The sequence below is a fragment of the Capricornis sumatraensis genome, chromosome 7 (genome assembly GCF_032405125.1).
Source record: "Capricornis sumatraensis isolate serow.1 chromosome 7, serow.2, whole genome shotgun sequence".
NCBI lineage: Eukaryota > Metazoa > Chordata > Mammalia > Artiodactyla > Bovidae > Capricornis > Capricornis sumatraensis.
This window is the reverse complement of record NC_091075.1, coordinates 98,663,884-98,683,650: the sequence shown is the minus strand read 5'-3', so window position 1 is coordinate 98,683,650 and position 19,767 is coordinate 98,663,884. Positions and strand designations below refer to the sequence as shown.

The 19,767-nt window shown below is 42.7% G+C and overlaps 1 protein-coding gene across 2 annotated transcripts in view; it reads left to right on the top strand.

The window, feature by feature from the left end:
• The first annotated feature begins 1,562 nt into the window (after window positions 1-1,562).
• Window positions 1,563-19,767, top strand: part of RASGEF1B (RasGEF domain family member 1B) — a 38,529-nt gene continuing 20,324 nt past the window's right edge. Inside the window, exons 1-5 of one of the 2 annotated variants that reach the window (XM_068975722.1) lie at window positions 1,563-1,688; window positions 14,287-14,469; window positions 16,142-16,264; window positions 16,607-16,744; window positions 17,068-17,070. In XM_068975722.1, the coding sequence (XP_068831823.1) occupies window positions 14,293-14,469; window positions 16,142-16,264; window positions 16,607-16,744; window positions 17,068-17,070 (441 nt within the window). In that variant the 5' untranslated portion in view covers window positions 1,563-1,688; window positions 14,287-14,292. The remainder of the gene's footprint in view (window positions 1,689-14,286; window positions 14,470-16,141; window positions 16,265-16,606; window positions 16,745-17,067; window positions 17,071-19,767) is intronic. The other variant, XM_068975721.1, reaches the window with a different exon arrangement.

The following is a 19,767-nucleotide window of genomic DNA, read 5'->3' as shown; positions in this document are numbered from 1 at the left end:
TAGAAGAGAAGGATGGGGTATAGTTAGTGAAAGAGAAGCCCCAGGAGGCACTGATGAAGAAGCTGAAGGGAGGGATGAGCTAAGCATAGGCAAGGTGAACTTCAAGAGCACTGTCTCCATCCCGGGAAGGAGGAAGGAGGGAGAGAAGATGGCACAGAGACAAACGAAGTTCCTCTATCTCAGTAATCCTAATTACAGTCCTATAGGCCAGGTATGAATAATATTGTTTTATACATGGGAAAACGGAAGCTCAGAAAAGCTGCTTTACTTATCCAAGGTCACATAGCAGGCAAGAGAGTCTGTTGATGTGTGTGTGCGTGTATTTATTTTTTAAAACTTTTTATATTGTATTAGAGCATATAGCCAATTGGGTTTCCCTGGTGGCTCAGACTGTAAAGAATCCGCCTGCAGTCGAGACCTGGGTTTGATCCCTGAGTTAGGAAGATGCCCTGGAGAAGGGAATGGCTACCCACTCTAGTACTCTGACCTGGAGAATTTCATGGACAGAGGAGCCTGGCAGGCTGCAGTCCATGGGGTGGCAAAGAGTAGACAGGACTGAGCTACTTTCACTTCACTTCACTTCATATAGCCAATTAACAATGTTGTGATAGTTTCAGGTAGACAGCAAAGGGACTCAGCCATACATACACATGTATCCTCCTGATGCTTTAGGATTTTGTTCTTTTCTTGCATCTCTTCCTTCCCCTGTTTTTCATCTTTTCTTCCCTCCAGCCTCTTTTTCTTCGTACAAGGTGAAGTACTGGGGGTTTTACCTCTTTTTCTAAAATAGTTATCAAGTATCCAATGATCAAGTATAAGGTTACCATGACAGCAAGACATTTACTGAGGTCAGGCCACCTCTTTGCCTCCAGAATCTTATTTCACAGCACAGTTCCCTTTCATTGTGGCACCTGTAACCGCCTCAGTTTTACGTTTTGTTCGGGTGACGATTTTCTTCATGTTTGTCCTCCACTAGACTGTAAGCTTCATAATTGCAGGGACCAACCTGGAGTGTGCCCCCAGCGTTTGGCACAACCCTGGCACTCAGGCTTTCCATAAATATTTGCTGAGCGAATGTTCTTGTGGTTTCTCTCCGCTCCCTTCTGAAAGTTACACGGACAGTAACCTCTAGCTCATAATTATGTTAATAGAGACGGTATAACAAGTCGGGCCGGTATTTACAGGTAGCACACAAGTAAACGAACACACACAGGCACACACATGACTGCACAAACAGCCCCCGGCAGGTGCACTTGGGAGGAAGCGCACGCCGACCGAGCTAGCCGAATCAGCGTTGGTAAACACTGCGGCGCCGGGCTCCGCCGGCCTCCGCAGCGTGGGCGGGCACCGAGGCAACCTCGCTGCTGGAGTCCCGGGCCCCTGGGGACGCGTGGGCGGGTCCCGGGCGCCGGGGGCGGTGGCGGAGTGGGCGGGGGTCTTCGCCGTGATTGGCCCGTGAGAAAGGGCGCGGGGCGGGGCTGACGGCGGGGGCGGGCCTTCGGGGCCAAGTGGGTGTGCGTCCCGGCCGCGGCCGTAGTTTCAGTATAAACAAGGCACCAGACTGGTTGGACAGAGTTCGTTTTTTTCTCCCCCCATCTTCCCGCGCGCTTTCGCTCCCTGTCTTTTGGTTGCGTTGGTGAGCACACGGAAAACAGTCGGGAATCCGAGGACGCGGGGTCCATCTGCAGGTGAGTTGTTCCCTGATCAGTAGTTCTCCTGGGAGAAACCAGAGCCCGGCTGCGGGAACGCGCGACCCTGCTGCGCGCTGCCCTCTCCCAGGCTCTCGGACTCGCTCCCGCTGTCGGTGCCCCTGGAGGCGTCGGGAGAGCAGGGTGAGCGAGCGCTCTTGGTGCAGAGCGTTCCGCGAAAGCGAGTGGAGTGGGGAGTTCTCCGCCGAGGGCGTCTGGGGCCGCCCTTGGAGCGGTCACGATGCCAACAGGTGCGGGACCCAAGCCGATGCGGTCCAGGAGGGGACAGGCTTGGATTTTTGCCTTGTTTGTGTCAGCCGGATCCCACGGCCAGGCCTTCTGTCTCGAGATCTTGGTACAGGTTTTGAGGATCTATCCGAGACCTAGTCGCTGTTTATCCTCTCTTCATCCTCTTCTCCCTTCCTGGGTTGTTTTCTTCTACTTCTTGGCTAGTTTTCGTGCGTGGGTGGGTTGGGGGGAGGGATGCTGTTTATTTTTGGTGTCGGAGCCTTAAAATCTTAAGGTTTGACTTAGAAGACACGAGGGAACAGAAGTCATGTGCTCACCACTGACACGGTGATATTAATTCCTCTGTTTAGCTGGCTACTTGGGACAGAGTGTCCCCTTGCTCTTGCCTGAGCTCAGGTGAGTCGTCTTGGGTCACCTGGCTGGGAGATAGTAATCTGAACTGTGGGTACCTGGGAGCCTCGCGGGCTGCTGGCGGGAGGGAGGCTCCTTTCTCGGGGAACCGTGGAAACTTCAGTGCTGTTCCTGAGAAAAAGCAGAACAGGGGGTCTGGAGAGTACGTGGGTGTGTCTCTCTGTCTACGTACCACTGGAGTATTGATTCTCACCCTACCCCAACGTGATCCGCGCAGGTCAGGCGAGAGCAAAATAGCTAAGTCCTCTGACAGTGCCGAGCGGCGCAAGTGTACCAAGAGGGCGTCTCTAGGGAGCGACCCTCTTTTCTGAGTGGATGGATATGCCCATCTTTGCTAACGAATTCAGTGGGTATAGTGTATATGGATGGATATGCACACAAATTTGTGTACATGTGTTTGGGTCGAAGGCGTCTCCAAGGAGTCGTTCGTCAGCAGCACCATGTGACGGGGGTCAGGGACTGCTGGTGCGCGTAGATCTATTTTTAGAGCTCGATGATCTGATGGCCTGGGAGGGTCTCGGAACTGGGTGCATAAAGGGGAAGAGTTCAGGGATCAGGCTTTTGCCCTCTTGATTAATGTCTGGTACAGTCAGACTCAGATGGGGTGAATAATTATTCTTTCCTTCTGAAGACAGCGGCTAGAGCTTAGCATGTGATGGCTGTGTCTTAATTTAAAACAGACCGTGGTGATAAGCCTAGGCTAAGAAACAAGGAGGTTACAGTTCACCAGAGTATATGCCCGATCAGAGATTTGGGAGGAAAACAACTAGTCAGGTGAGGTTTAGGGCACATGTAGAAGTGACTTCTAAAAGGATATAAAAATATAAATGCTAGGCTGTTGAGATTTTCGTAACAGATTAAAAAGTGTGGCAGCTTGTTGGATCCTGTTATTAATGGTTATTTTATTTGGGGGGGAGGGAGGAGGGGGTTGGGCCAGGGAGGACCTGGGGCATTTTTGACAGAAATCAGGGTTCACAGCTGATGCTCTGTTACACTTTTCAGGCAAAAAGTGGAGAAGATCAGCTACTGATTAGCAAGTTTCTTGTTGGCATCCTTCTACATGTTGGTCAATCCTTTGTTTTCCTAGAGGTGGCAACATTTCTGGCTACTAAGCCTAGTACTTTCCAGTGGTCTAATGGACTAAAGTCTTAGAATGTATGTCACCCTTGGTGCATTTTCAGTCTTGCTCTATTTTATATGCTCCACTAGACAATCTGATGTTTGAGATCCTACTGACTTTTGGAGTAGAAAATCATAAACCATTTGTATTTATTTTTTAAAATTTAATTTATTCTTATCCATATATTGAATATTTAAATATTATTTATCATAATTCATGCTTATTACTAACACTGCATTCTTACAGTCTAAAATTAGCTACTAGCTAATCAGCTACAATAGACCAAAAAAATATCAATTGAATAACACCTCTCTAGAAGAAAAAAGAAATGGTTAAGAAAATTGAAAGGGCAAAGCTAGGTGATGGTCTATGTTGGTAAGGTACCTAATGTGGCAGAGGAAAAGATGGGTTCAACTTCATCAATCTCCAGAGGTGGCCTGGAACAATTGGACTTTGGAGGAGAATTCGGATGACCCCAGAAAGAATATCTGCTTGAACAGGAGATGAGGAAATGTATCCTCCCTTCCTTGGGAGAAGAATCTGGCATCTCTAAAGCAGGGACTTAGAATCTTGATTCTGATGCCACAGACAATAAATGGAAAAGCCAACATTTTGTGTGGTTGTAAGGAGATGAATTATACTATTGAAAATACTGCTTAAGATTGATGAGGTTTTTGTCTTTAGTGGTTGAATTCAGATGTTACCTCCCCTTCAGTTGTACTTTGGGGTTCGCAGTTAAATTTATAAAAATTAGATTTGTGCAATCCTCTTATCCTAGAATGACAGATGTAGCCAAGTGCTATAGGCAGATTTCTGCCTTGGAAATAGAGACTAGGGGTCTAATCAGTATGGAGCCCTAACAAGTCACTCCTCTGCCTATGCCTGCAATATCTGTGAAATTGATGAGTTGTCACACTAGATGATTTATGAGTCTCTTTTAGCTCTGTGTTAGCTGACTTATTTTGCTATACTATCACTTCATTCATTTGTACCATTTATTGGCTGTGGAAGAATGAAGGCTGAAGTAATGATCTGTGGTTAGATGTTCAGCTACTTTCTGGGTACACAAAAATGAAGACAGGAGAGTGAAATTTCTTATTGATGAAAATTATGTAAAGATTTTCTATTCGCCTGAACTGCCTTTTGTTTTTCTCCTACAAGTGTTTTTAAAAATGCTAGTTTTCAAGAAGGCTGAATGAGGAAAATTTTTTGACCTTTTAATTTAGTGTTACTATTAAAACCGATCATCTTAAAATCAATCATTTGACCAGTCTGTATATTACTTTATATGGTCTGTATATCAGTTTGTTTCAAGGTATGTCTATGTCTAGAAGTCATTCAGTTGATTCATATTTTATTAGGAAACTCTGGTATGAAAATTACTGTAACACAGAGAAAGCACAAGTTAGTCTTGTAAGAAAGGAAAGCACTTTATAGACCACTAATATCCTTCTATTTATCTAAAAGGGAAGAATGGAGGAGGGGTGGAAGATAAGGGTAATTTTTCAAGAACTTGCAGTCAAAAAAATAGTATTATCCTAGTAACCATGTTGATAGAAAATTATACTTGTTTACTAAATGTCCTAAGTATCAGGTTATTTTCCTACTGAGGTAAATTGGGTGTAGAAACATAAACCCTTTTAGTTAAGGTTGTTTCCCCATTTGATATTCTGTAATTTGACTTGAAATCTATCATGTGTAAATGATGATTCCACTACTTATCTCTGTGCTGTGCAATATGGTAGCCAGTGCTGTTCAGTAACTAGCCACATGGGGATATATGAACTTAAGTTTAACTAAATTAAACAAAACAAAAAAATTGCACGACTCATGTTTTAGGTGCTCAATAGCTACGTGTGTAAGTGGCTGATGTATTGGCCAGAAAAAGAAAGTTTCAAATATCTCAACAAGCTCTTTTTGACAGCCCTTAATTAGATGATGATGATTTTGATTATCCAGAAGATCATTTTTATTCCTCTGGGAAAATGACAATTAATTCTCATCATAAACAGCACCCAAGACGTAAGCACCGACTGGCTTTGTATGTTTGCAACTGTATATCATGAGCAATGCCACCTTCCAAAGTTCAGTAATTTGCCACAATCACACACGCCAATTTCTCAAAAAATTTCCTCCAGAACTCCAATTGTCCTTTTACTTTTCTAAACCAGCACCTAGTTTCTGCTAGAATGCTGCAGTCCTTTCAACGACAAGGAACGTGGAGCCATCTACTGTTAAGGCCAGGAACTGCTTGGAAGTTGTAGAAAAACTGCAGGAAGAATATGCATGGGATCATTTCCTACAAAAAAAAAAAATAGTAAAGATTTATCTCAAAGAAAGGTTTTAAATGATCCTCCAGGCCTATTTATAGTTTCCATGTACTGAATTGTTATTTTGTGTCTTGATAAACTGCTGACAAGATATTCCCAAGTCAAAAGATGACAAACTTTAGCTTTGTTTTTCTTCCAGGGAAACCAAAGATAGTAATTATTTGAGTCAGAATTCTTTTCCTTCGTTAATTAGGAATTAGTTTTTTTTTTTTTTTAAGGTAGCATCTAGGGGAAATGAAGCAAAATGCAAATTCATTTTTTATATGGAAACCTGTAACAAATCAGGAAATACCCCTATTTCATGCTTATAGAGAGAAATAGGACCTTCTTTCCTCAGAAATACTGATTATTTCCCCTTGACTGTGAGATCCCCTAAGCATCTGGGGCTCAGTTCCAAAGAATGTACTTATCTGGGAGTTACTTACTTTTTGTTCTCATGCCAAAGAGGTGAGTCCATTCTTGCTTGTCTGCCCTGCGTTGTTTGTAATCTCAACACAATACCTCTTTTTTCAAGGAGGTTAACAAAGGTGTAGCTTTTCTAGCATCCAGAGATGCTGCTAGGGAGAAATGAGAAGATCATCTTTGAGACGTTTTCAAGCTCAAAATAAGCATGTTTTAGATAGTGTTGGAAACTTGATTTTACTTTCTTCCAACTCAGATCCATAATTAGAGAAACACTCTCTGAGCCTACTGTTGACTGTTGTCTTCTGAGATTCCGCAGTGCCTGAAGGAGGATAAAAGTACTTGAGATCCCAGCTGGAGTCAAGCTGAAATATGTGAACTCTTTTTCATTCCCATCTCTGGAACCTCAAGTGAGAAAGGGAAGTGGTGGCCTCTCACCAAAGGGCAAAGTTCCTCTGGAATCTAGATGGGAATTTGGGAACCAGTCATTCCCGGATCTTAAATTAAGCCTCTCCTTACTAAGCAAATATGGTTTCGAAGTTCAACTGTGATAGAGTGGCTATCCTCTACCTCACTGGGACACATGCCCAGCATTTTTTAACAGAAGCAAAAAGATAGTAATCAATATAAAGGCATTGGGTTTATTAAATATCTCACCAAGGTGCTCTATGATGAAATAGGGAGAAATACACCTCTTTTTTTTCTTGCACTCCTACCCTTTGCAATCTCATTCTCCTGGGTGTAAATGAAATGCTGACTTGACATCTTGGTAGAGATTTACAAAACACCTAAAGCAGATGTTGAAGGATGGCCTTTGATTTAGTTCCCACACCCATCTTTTCCTGGCCCTCTTTTCCAATTTGCATTGTCACCTGAAACCACCTTAGCCTCATGCACCTGCCTCCCCATAAATAACCTTGTGCAAAAGCAGTCGCTGATTCAAGCACAGTCTGCTTTTCATCTGGTGCCTTAGTTGGTTTGAAACCATTAGGCATGCCTTTCAAATCCATTCATCCCTTAAATCACCCAGAGCCTGCTTCCTTGCTGCTGGATCAATGTCACGCTGAACTCTGGCAGGGTCCTTGAAAGAACATGATATATCTTTGTGACTGAATTAGCTGCTCCTGTGAGATATCTTGTCTGTCAACCAACTTTCCAGGTTCCCAAATTCATTTTAAGAAAGAGCATTCATCTTGTATACCTGGGTTGGGTATCGCTTACTTCCCCTTGGGAAGTTTCCCAGAAGAACCTGTAATCTGTATGCTAATTCTGGCAACTCAAAGCTTTCTTTTATCCTGGGTCACTGTTTTAAAAACCAAATTCATTTCCCATTGTCTCATTGCCTTCTCTCCATTCCAAAGTCCTCAATTTGTGGAGGGTGTGGGAGGCGGGGAGGCCTATTTAATTATCTCTGCCCCCCCCAAAAAAGAAGTGTCTTTTTCATTCTCTTTAACTCCATTGGATCAGTACTACCAGGAAAAAAAAAAATTATTGCTTTCTAAGGAGCCAGTTTTGAATGTGTTACACCAAGGTTCTCTTCAGAACCACCATATTCTCCTTCTTTGAGGAAGTGGGTAATAAATACGATCCAAGTTCTGTACAGGCCAGCACACATACTTCCTAATCTGAGATCTGAACTCTCTAAAAGTATATACACATTTGTTGGTTGATTTCTTGCAGAGAAGTTTGTGATCTCCCTAAAAAGCTAGAGCCACTGGCCAAATAGAATATATTCTGAGTTTCTAGCAACTGGGTTACAAATGAAACTTTGCAAGGTGAGAACTGTTTGTGAGGTTAACCTGTCTCTTAAGCCTTATCTTCCTGGTAGTAATTTGAATAGAGTCAACAGCTTTTTCAAGCATCTCACATAAATCTCACTTTTTCCAAAGGAGTTAACTGCTTTGAAGTTTGAGTTAACCAGCAAATTAAGGACAGTGCTTAATCGCCTGGGGGAGGAAATGGCAATCCGGTCCAGTATTCTTGTGTGGAGAATCCCATGGACAGAGGAGCCTGCGGGCAGCAGTCCATGGGATCTCAAAGAGTTGGACAAGACTGAGCACAGCACGGCACTTAATGCTGTCACTTATTTCAGTTTTGGAAAAAAGTGAATTTCTCCTAAACCAGAATTTTTGCTAGCTGGTCCCCACAGCAGGTACATTGGGTTGGGCAAAATTTGTACTAAAGAAGGATGGAGAACTTGGTGGAGGATGTGCTAAAGGAGGATGGAGAAGTTAGTGTTGAGATTATGTTGGAAAGGATAGAGAAGGTAAGTAAATTGAGAGTTTACAGGATCCCACAGACAGAACATAGTAATTGTGAGAACTGTAAAGAGAAGGTTTGCTGCAGATAAGAAGCCAGAGCTTCACTGAGATTAAAGAAAATAAATGGAAGCTGTGGGTAGGAACTACCTTAAACTCAGTCTTTCGTCCACTGGGGTAATGTTAGCAAAGGATTCCTGGAATTAATAGCTCCCGGGGCTAAATGCTTCTTTGGATTCTCATGTCCAGTACTTGGACATTCTGTGAATTTGTTTTCTTAAACAAAAACCAAGCCAATATTTAATCTTCTGAGCCTCCCTATTTAAATTCTAGAAATGTAGCAGGTTGAACTAAAGTCTTGGACATCAAGTTTGAGCAATGCTAAATAAACAGTTCCTGATGTGGATAATAAGAGGAAAGATACTTGAGAGAAAAAAATTCCACTATGTTTATCTTTGGAAGTATTTAAAAATCCACTTCACAAACAGTACTTTCTGTGCCATTCTGCTGACCTTTCCTCTTGTTTAACAAATACATCTATTACACAAGGCAGTTGATCTTTCCAGAAAACAGACTAGCCACTTGCTAGACATTGTCCAGAAATCAGTTATGCCTACTGTGATCTATGAGCTTTCTTTGTGTCATTTTATCTCATCTGATTTTTTTCTGGAAATCTATAAAGTACACACAAGCAAATATCACTGTATTTCATTGAATCTAAGATGTCATCCACTATAAGATGCTCTTTTATATATTGCTAAAAAAAAAGACTGATGGTTAAATGTATTTTCTTGTCACTCAACTATCTAATGAATCCCAATTTCAAAGAAACTAAAATATATAGAAGTGTATATTAGAATCTCTGAAATCTTTGACTAGAGGGGATTATTCTTTGATGGCAAAGGTCAGTATCTTAAATACTTTTGTTGACAGTGTTGCTTTTTAATAAGAGTAATTAATGGCCTATCATACATCTTTGGAGCAAGGATTTATGTAGAACTTGTAAAGCATATAAATTACTCTAATAGACTACAATTTGGGACAGACTGACAGGCTTTTCATTTTATGGGTAAACATTAGAAGTTCAAAGAAGACCATTTGCAGTATAGCATGATGTAGAGTTGTAAATTTTGAACCTAGTATGTGAAGACCTGGGTTTGAAACACATTATGCAAGTTGAATTATCGAGATGGTTTGTGGTCAAATCAATCAGCTGATCAACAACAGAACTTTGGGCTAATTAGAAGGCAGAAAGCAACCAGTGACATGGTCTTTTCTTAAATTAGATTTTTAGTAAACTATAACCCCAATTAACTTATCTCAGTTTACCATCCTTTGCTATTTGCAGTATTTTTTTTTGGTACCTGGTCAGAGAGTTTTCGGAGAAGGCAATGGCACCCCACTCCAGCGACTTCACTTTCACTATTCACTTTCATGCATTGGGGAAGGAAATGGCAACCCACTCCAGTGTTCTTGCCTGGAGAATCCCAGGGACGGGGGAGCCTGGTGGGCTGCTGTCTATGGGGTCGCACAGAGTCGGACACGACTGAAGCGACTTAGCAGCAGCAGCAGCAGAGAGTTTTTGGTGTGTTGATATTTTGTACACAGTTCCCAGGAACAATACAAATGTCCTTTGTCATTGCTCTAAAAAATGCTCTAACTTTGCCATAAAGGAAATTGGTAGTTTGGTATTATTTAGAATTTTGGAAGGAGAGAGCAAAAGTGGAAATAATTTTCCGGGTGAAGAATACACCTCAGTTCAGTTCAGTTCAGTCATTCAGTTGTGTCTGACCCTTTGCGACCCCATGAGTTGCAGCACGCCAGGCCTCCCTGTCCATCACCATCTCCCGGAGTTCACTTAGACTCACGTCCATTGAGTCCGTGATAACCATCCAGCCATCTCATCCTCGGTCGTCCCCTTCTCCTCCTGCCCCCAACCCCTCCCAGCATCAGAGTCTTTTCCAATGAGTCAACTCTTTGCATGAGGTGGCCAAAGTACTGGAGCTTCAGCTTTAGCATCATTCCTTCCAAAGAAATCCCAGGGTTGATCTCCTTCAGAATGGACTGGTTGGATCTCCTTGCAGTCCAAGGGACTCTCAGAAGAATATACCTAGGGTTGAGTAAGTGACTCTCCAAAGTTTTCAAGGCTCTTAAGCCCCAGAAGAGGGCTTCATACAGTCTGCGTCTTTGTCCATATCTGGATCCTTGTCCACTTTATGGGAGTAAATGATTAAGAAGTACTTTTGGTGCTGATTGTTTGAAAGGGAATTCTAAGTAATTTGTGACCATTTTGTGGATTAGTGATTCCTGTCGACCAACCGAAGACTGCAGGGGTGTGTGTGTGCAACATGCAAGGAAGTTGCATTGGGCTCACTTGATGCTGTAGCCATGTGACTGTGTGGTCCTAATCTGGTCACTTCACCTCACTGCACAGGTCTCAGTCTGTGCATTGGAGGACAGAGGAGAGTGAACCTGACTGTCATGGCACTTGGACCTCGGCTGCTTGCATAACTGTTTTCTCGTCATTGCTGATCCCTTAGCACCTAGCTACAGCCTTAGATACTAATCCCTTAGCATATGTTCCCCACCCAGTTACAGCCTTGGAATCCTTACTCTTCACAGGGCCTCTGGGCAACCACTCCAGATTGATTGCAGCTAGAAAGTGAAATGAAACCTATTTCCATCTTCGACGAGTTGATTTCCTATGGTCCTTTTGAACTTTTGGCACTTTCTGATTGTCTGAAATTCCCAACTCTTGGCCTACTGTCTCCCCAAAGCACTTTACTATGATGGTTTCAGTAGCAATGAGTGAGTGGAAAAATCAAGGAAAATTCATGATTCTTGGCAGAAGGGGGAAAAGAAAACCTTCAAGGGGATGATGGCATGAGTTCCACTTGTCAACCTTGGATGCCAAGGATACTGTGTGGTTTTAACCATCTAAAGCTTTTTTAAGCCAGAGGCAGGTGACCACATCCAAATGGAAGGTTCCTTCCAGGCTGTAACTTTTAGATGCTTCTCATCGCAGTCTCTGGTGTCCCAGTTTAAGGACATGTTGACTTTCTCAGGGCAAGGGCAGATGGTCTCTTGTTTTCCTTCCCACCAGGGGCAACCCATTTGCAAAGATGCTATTGCATGTGAAACAGACTCACAGAAAACGGGCAGTTTGAAGAGGACAGAAGCATACTTTGTCCATTGTCTTATGAAATGTTGGCCTTGAGTTGTTTATTTAACTGTGATTCCTGTGTATACGATCTTACCAACTAAGTGGAGAGCATCTGTGTTAACCTCTACATCTCATTGTTCCTGGTCCCTTGGCCATTATAACCATGTCCCGCCCAAGCGAGAGGGGTGGCAGCGATGACTCTGGTGGTTACCGGTCTCCCCAGACAGTGATTCTCAGTGCTCACTTTCTTTCCATTTGTGACTGTATTTTTGCAGTATAGTTGATTTACAATGTTGTGTCTGTTTCAGGTGCACAGTAAAAGGATTCAGTTATATATACTGTTGCTGTTCAGTCGCTAAATCATGTCTGACTATTTGCGACCCCAGGGACTGGAGCACACCCGCCTTCCCTGTCCTTCACTGTCTCCCGGAGCTTGTTCAGACTCACATTCATTGAGTTGGTGATGCCATCCAACCATCTCGTCCTCTGTTGCCCGCTTCTCCTTTTGCCCTCAATCTTTCCCAGCATCAGGGTGTTTTCCAGTGAGTTGGCTCTTCACATCAGGTGGCTCAAGTGTTGAGCTTCAGCAGCAGTCCTTCCAAGAATACTAAGGGTTGATTTCCTTTAGGATTGACTGGTTTGATCTCCTTGCTGTCCAGGGGACTCTCAAGAGTCTTCTCCAGCACCCCAATTTGAAAGCATCAGGTCTTCAGTGCTCAGCCTTCTTAATGGTCTAGGTCTCACATCCCCACGTGACTACTGGCAAAAGATATTCTTTTTTCAGATTCTTTTCCTTTATAGATTATTACAAGAGATTGAATATATTTCCCTGAGCTATACAGTAGGTCCTTGTTGTTCATCTGCTTTATGTATAGTAATACATATCAGTTAATCCCAAATTCCTAATTTATCCCCACCACCACCTCCCACCACTACTTTCCCCTTTGGTAAACACAGACGTTTGTTTTCTGTGTCTGTGAGTCTGTTTTTGTTTTGTAAGTAAATGCACTTGTATCACTTTACGACTCTGCATATAAGCAGTATCATGTGAGGTTTATCTTTCTTTCTCTGTGCTATTTCATCATGGATGATTTTATGTTCTCCCTCAGTATTGGATTATGGATGGGATAGACCACAAAATACTGAAGTTATTATTTTTCTCCTTTTTCACTTTCCTGATGCTTCTTTCTCTAAATGCCATTTCACCTGCCAGGGCGGCTTTACAGTGGGTGGTGTTTGTTCCCAACACCCCACCCCTGGAGGCTCCCTGCCCAGGCACGTGCAGGTACTGTGATGCTCTGGCCCCCGTGGGAGGCTGGCAAGGGGGGACCTGGGACAGACCTGCTTGGAGAGGGATGTACAGCCACAGACAGACCCCACTCCCAGCCCCCATTAGCGTGCAAATATCTTAAGCCTCTTGAAAAGAGGGATTAGTCCAGGATGTGTCCTCTCCTGCAGCCTCCAAACACCCTGGGCCTGTCAGTCCAAGCTCTGGAGTTTGCCTTTCCCTCATTGTTTGCCTCTGAAACCCTCCCATCTCCGCAACTCCTGAATGCCTCCATTGTCCAGACAGGCTGCCGGAAACGGGAGTCTGTTCTGGGGCCAGGAGCTCCATTCCTCGGAATCCGAGTAATAACTTAATAGCCTCTGGCCTCCACCAAACACCCTCTTATGCGGGCTTTGTGAGCAGGAAAGCACACACGGAGAGGACGTCACAGCGCTCCTCGTTCCTCAGTCAGGTGCTTTCTCAGCCTGTGTTTACCGAGCACTGAGGCTTTATAGAGCCCTTCACCCCGAAAGAATTTAACACAAAGGGGCAAAAATGAATAGCATCAGACTTCCAGTGAAAGCTGGGGAGTTGGCATTAAGTCTCCTGATATATATGCATCTATAAACTTACACAGTGCTTCCCTGGTGGCTCAGTGGGAAAGAATCCGCCTGCAGTGCAGGAGACTCTGGTTCGATCCCTGAGTTGGGAAGATCCACTGGCGAAAGGAATGGCGACCCACTCCAGTATTCTTGCCTGAGAAATCCCATGGACAGAGGAGCCTGGCGGGCTACAGTCCACGGGGTTGCAAACAATCAGCCATGACTTAGCGACTAAACAAGAACGTAAACACACACACACACACACATACGTACACGCAGAGACACTTTAATTCTAGGCTTCGCTTAGGCTTCAGTTTTTCAGCTTCTGTTTTGGTTATCTCCTAATATGCCCAAAGCTAGTCCAATATTTCTTAAGCATGATGTAATTCTTCCCCACCAACTTTGAAGGAGCATGTTTCCACCTTAGGCTGATACTTGACCAGGAGGATAAAGCAGTTTAAAGCTCAACCCCTCTCCCTGCCTTCCTAACCAAATGTGAAGGAGTAAGATCTAAACACAGCAGCCAGAGACTTGGCTTCAGGTATAGATTGCCGCCTTTGATCCAGGTATTTCATGCTACTTTATTGGACACAATTGGTACTCAAAAATATGCGTTCGTGTGCTGTTGAAAAGCAGTGTACTTCTTGATGAGTTCTGAGATTGTTTCAGAGTCTAACCTGGGTTAAAAAGTGCCTGCTTCTTCATGACTGTGAAAACCTCATGCCTATTAAAGTTTGCTTTTCTTTGGGGCTGCCTATTACTGACACCATGTTTCTTCCTTTCTTATTTGTTTTAGGAAAGCATGCCTCAGACTCCTCCCTTTTCTGCCATGTTTGACAGCAGTGGTTACAACCGAAACCTCTATCAGTCTGCAGAGGACAGCTGTGGGGGTTTGTATTACCATGACAACAACCTCCTCTCCGGGTCTCTGGAAGCGCTCATCCAGCACTTGGTACCCAATGTGGATTATTATCCGGATGTAAGTATTCACATGTTTCTGAAACACATCCTTGGTATCCAGCAGAAATTACAATAGAGTAAACAGGGACCCTGGGTGCTCCAGAATTACATCTGGATTCCCAAGAATTTTTCTAACAAGAAGTTGCACGTTGGTTATTGAGTACTTTGAGACCCGACTGAGCCTGGATACGACAGTTCTGCATATCAGTTTTCTTTTCGGGGCTGCCACCACAGTGTAGATAGTCAGAGACCGTCTAAAAAATGGTAACGTTTGACTCATGCTTGTACCATGATCCTTACATAGAAATGCCAGAGAACCTTGGATGCTCCTCGAACGTTCAATGCCTTTCTGGTTTCCAAGGCCATCACTATGTTGAGAAAGGTGAAGTGACACAGGGAAGCTTCATAGAAAAGAGAACACGAGTTACATTCAAGATGCAATTCTTTGTAGAATGGACATCAGATAATATGCTTGCTTATGTTTTCCTTAGATCCCTGACATTTGTATAGGTAATCCTTTCTAATTCAGGAAATCCGTGTATATTTTCTCAGTCTTTAGAGCAATTCCAAGAGACTCAGAGAGGAAAAAAATTGAAATTTGGGATTCAGTTGGCGCATGGTCTCACACCCGACATCAGCAATCAAACCCGGGTTTTCTATTTCTAGAGCAAGTGATGCTTCTTCCCACTTCCTTTGTGCTGTGTCTGACCCCGTTCCTCAACAGCTGCTTGTTGATAAAGATTTCATGAAAATATCCAGACACTGGATTCAAATGCTTTTAAATATAATAATGACCTTGGTGTACAAACGTTAGTCTGTGCTTGCCACTGGAGTTCACCATAGTGTTTGTTACTGAGTTATCTCTCTCTGTGTGTGATTTGTTACATAGCATTTTCAAATATGTTGCCACACAGGGAAAACTTGTAATCAAAAGTAAAAGGCATCCCTTGTTCAGCCCTGTAAGTGTTTATGAGCTATAAAAGGGTGCCTCAGGGGGAGGAAAAAACCCATGGAATTTTTCTTTTTATTGGGAGTCTGAAGCTATTATAACACATAAGCATTACTTCATTACTGGCTTCTTGGGAGACAGTGTGCTTAAAGAAAAGTATATAGTGTGATATTATGTTTTATCAAATTGCTTAGCCATTGAGCAAGTAAACAGATGACTTGAACGCCTGTCTTTGAATGTTCTGACAAGCACACAAATGCTCCAGTGTGTAATACTGGACCCACTGGAGAATTCTTGAACTGATGTGGGTAGGGTGGTTTTTTGTTTTTTAATTTCCATTGAGTTACCATAATATTTGGACACAGAACAAGATTCTGTACGGGTGGTGTATGTAAGTTAGATTGATCTCCTTGGGCTGAATTTCATTCTTCTTTACTGGGCTGAGTTATATGTCCTGGTATGCAGGCTCCCAGAGGATAGATGTAAAAATGTGCTGTGAATAATTTAGTAGCTCAACTTATCCTGTACTTCTGTTATTTTTAATATGGTTTAAGGGAAAAGATATATCAGAAGGTAAAGGAGAAATCCATCTTGTTTTCCTACTAGTAAGCATCACTTTTGAAACTACAGCATTTTCACTTTGATCAGGAGAACTTGATATATGATGTATCATGTTTAGGGGAGAAACTAGTTTCAGATGTAGGATCTAACCATGATAACTTTTTTTTTTCTCTTGCCACAGAGAACGTATATATTTACCTTCCTGTTGAGTTCTCGGTTATTTATGCATCCATATGAGCTAATGGCCAAAGTTTGCCACTTGTGTGTTGAGCCCCAGAGACTAAGTGATCCCAACAGTGATAAGGTAATGATATATTTTGAACTTTACTTTTTTTCTATTGGGTTTGGTAGCTTTATGGCTTAAATCTTGTGAAGTGGGTCTCCTGAAGTAACCATGGCTTCTGCCTGGGCTGAGGGGTATCATGGCTATGCAAAGGGAATGGGGAATGGTATAAAGAAGAAATATTAGTGTCATGGGAGACCCCTAGGTCCTTCCTGAAGTTGGTAGCACTTGACATTGATTTGGGAGAGGGGGACTAGAGCTTCTTTAGCCTCAAAGACTTTGCACTAGAAGTTTATCAGTAGCGTTGTTTGTAATTATTTGTTTGATGGATATCACTGAATTCCGTTTGTTTTTCCTCTCTAGAATCAGATAAGAAAAATTGCACCGAAAATCCTTCAGCTCCTGACAGAATGGACAGAAACATTTCCTTACGACTTTCGGGATGAAAGAATGATGAGAAACTTAAAAGATCTGGCTCACCGAATAGCCAGTGGCGAGGAGGTTGGTAACCTAAATTGAGTACAGTCATTTGGATTTCCAGGCAGGGTCTTAGTTGGGAAGTGGTGCTGACTTGTACATTGGCATCTCCACTGGTTCCTCTGGGTTTCTGCCTTTGGGCAAGTCCTCTCCACAGAGCACTGTTCTGTTTGGTGTGCCAAACAGAGCTGATTAGACGATCCCACTTCAAAGGGGTGTGATCTGAAGTTTTATGTGATTAATTTGGGGGTATGTTCATGTCAGTTCATGCAGAGGATTCATTCTGCAATTGTGTTTTTATGTTGTTTTATTGATTCCTCCCTTCCTTCCAGATAGGTGTGATCTAGCAAGTTAGACAAAGAATATCACAGTAGGAGATATAAATACTAATACATGTAAAATAACCTACTTATATGTTAACAGATAATCAGGAATATATTACTAAATCTGAAATAGTTTGTATCATGGAAAGGAGAAAACTAATAGTCTAATATTAAGAACCAGTTGACTAGGACAAGATTGTTTTATTTCACTGTAAATCTCTAGGTAAAAAGAAAACACAGTTGGTTATATAATTTTCACTATCAGAGGAGCAAAACCATATAAATTCTTCAAAGAATTAAATAAAAATTTTTAAAAATGTCCTACAGTGACTTGGTGAATATGATCATGGAAACTGTTCTGTGTAGTGTTTACAACAAATACTCCTTGGTAAAAACTGTGGCCATTAGATTATTATAAATTAGCAAAGGTAATTCTTTAGGAGTAGAAAAGACAGAGAAAAAAGGATTCAAGTCTTGTGCCCGGAAGTTGATTCAAGGCTAGCACCTAGACTAGGTGAAGATGGAAAATAAGTCTGTTAGATAATCTTTCATAAATATCATGTTCCTCAATTGAGCCTTTGATAAGCACTAACTAGCTATGACAAATTCAAGGTTATCCTCTTTGAAGCAAGCCTGGAGGACTGGTATTCTGTGTTGAGGCTTGTTGGGCAAGGAGGCCTTTGTAGTTTCCGTGTTGCTGGCGTGCTCCAGGGAACACATTACTTAGGCCCAGATACAACATTCAAAAAAGATAGATGAAGCATTTGGCAAAGCCAGTGGTGTCTTGTTTCATTTGATTTAAAATGCATTTTCCCATTATGGATACCCTAACTGGAGAAATCATTCTTTCAGTGATGTGCCGTCAAGATCCTATAACAAGACACCCTATCTGTTCTGTCTACTTCTAGTGAATACATTTTAATACGTTTTCCCCAAACTTAAAAAAATCAGACAAAATTTTCTAAGATTAACACTTGAAAAATGTGCACGTGCTTCCCACATTATGTTCTCATGAAAGTGGAATTAATCCTTTCACAGTTCCCCTATGACTTTGTCGAGCTATGGGTTGGGAAGATTCCCTGGAGAAGAAAATGGCAACCCACTCCAGTGTTCTTGCCCGGAGAATTCCGTGGACAGAGGAGCATGGTGGGGTAGCAAAGAGTCGGATGCAACTGAGCACATAAGCACATATGACTTTATATTGAACACTGCTGCTCAGAACAGCCATAACTTCTACAAGACTGAATGAATAGTTCCCTGGGTCCTTTTGCAAATTCTGACACTTCTAATCATTTTGCTAGTTTGTATGTAAGAGGTTCAAGCAAGATAGGAATTGGTATGTTCATCACTCATAATAAAGGCAAAAGTTAGGCATCACTGTTTTTTGGTAAATCTTTTCTTAGAGGGCTAAGCTGCTATGCTGCTTGGCAGAAGCAGGGCTGTCTCAGTGACCTAAGTTTATGATAAGCTGCTCAAAAGATGAGTGGCATCATAAGGACTTTTTCTTGTGTGAGGCTAAGCCCTGAGTCAGGCAGTGCTTCATTTCAGTTAAGTTGTGTTTAGATACTTAACTTGATGTGGCAGTCAGCTTCCTTTTTCTCTATCGCCTTTTTAAAAGGTAGAAATGATGCCTTGTTTTTTTTTCCAAAGGAATACCTTAAAAATCTTTTTCAGATACAGTGCCAAATGGATGGCTTTGCGTCCTTCTTGTCATGGAAGTTCATGAAGGGGATCGCTGCTATCTGTGTTGGCCAGATTGGGCCCAATCTCTTTTTAACAGGATCAAGCCATTCAAGAATTGGATGGAACCAAGCAAGGGAGCCAGACAGCCTTGTGCCTGGGCTTCTTCTCAGCCCTCCTGTGTTCATAATAAATCCTTGATAAACCTTGACGTCTTCAGAGAGTTATAAGTGTGAAAAGAGGAGATGAGAAGATAAGCCAAGTGTAACCACAGAGTTGGTTGATTCATCTAGGGCTTGAGTGGAGAGATGTCACCTGCCATGATTCGATTGGGTTTATAGTGAGATGCTATTCCTTCAGCCACTTATATAGCCAGTATTCAGAAATGGGTCCATGATTTGGCAGCTGGTTGATTTGAGTGCTCTGGCAAGTCCTCGAAATTCTCTGCTCCTCTTTCACTCCTATCAACCCTAAGAGGTAACGTTTTGGGATTGATGCTCTTTCCCTCGGTCCTGTGCTTACCTGAACCGGCAGGCCCTTAACCTGTCTTGGGCTGAAGTGTCTTTCCTTGAGGAGATCTTTCCCCACCACCCAGCCATGGCACTCCCCGTTGTCAGCGTTCACCACCAATTTCTTCATAGCACTCTGTGATTAGTAGCTACTTTCTTTATGACTTGTTTTCCCGCCTCTGGACTCCATGCTGTGCCCCTTCTGCTCACATAGCACCTTAACTCCTAGCCCAGTACCTGGCATTTAATGGGCACTCAGGAGTGTTTGAATGGATGATTGAATGAATGAGCTAACAAACTAATCAATTACTGGAATAGGAAAAAATATTTCCCTCCACTGGAAAAAGGATCTCCCTTCTTGGGAAGGAGTGTGAGCTTGGATTGGGACTTGCTGCATCTTGCCTGGGACTTTTTTTTTTTGGCAGTCAATGGATCCAGGTGTGCTCTCTATGTAATTTAGTTGAGTTCTGAATCTGCTAGAACAGTTCCGCATAATATGACCTAATATGGTTCCTGCCTCAGGATTTGCCCAAAA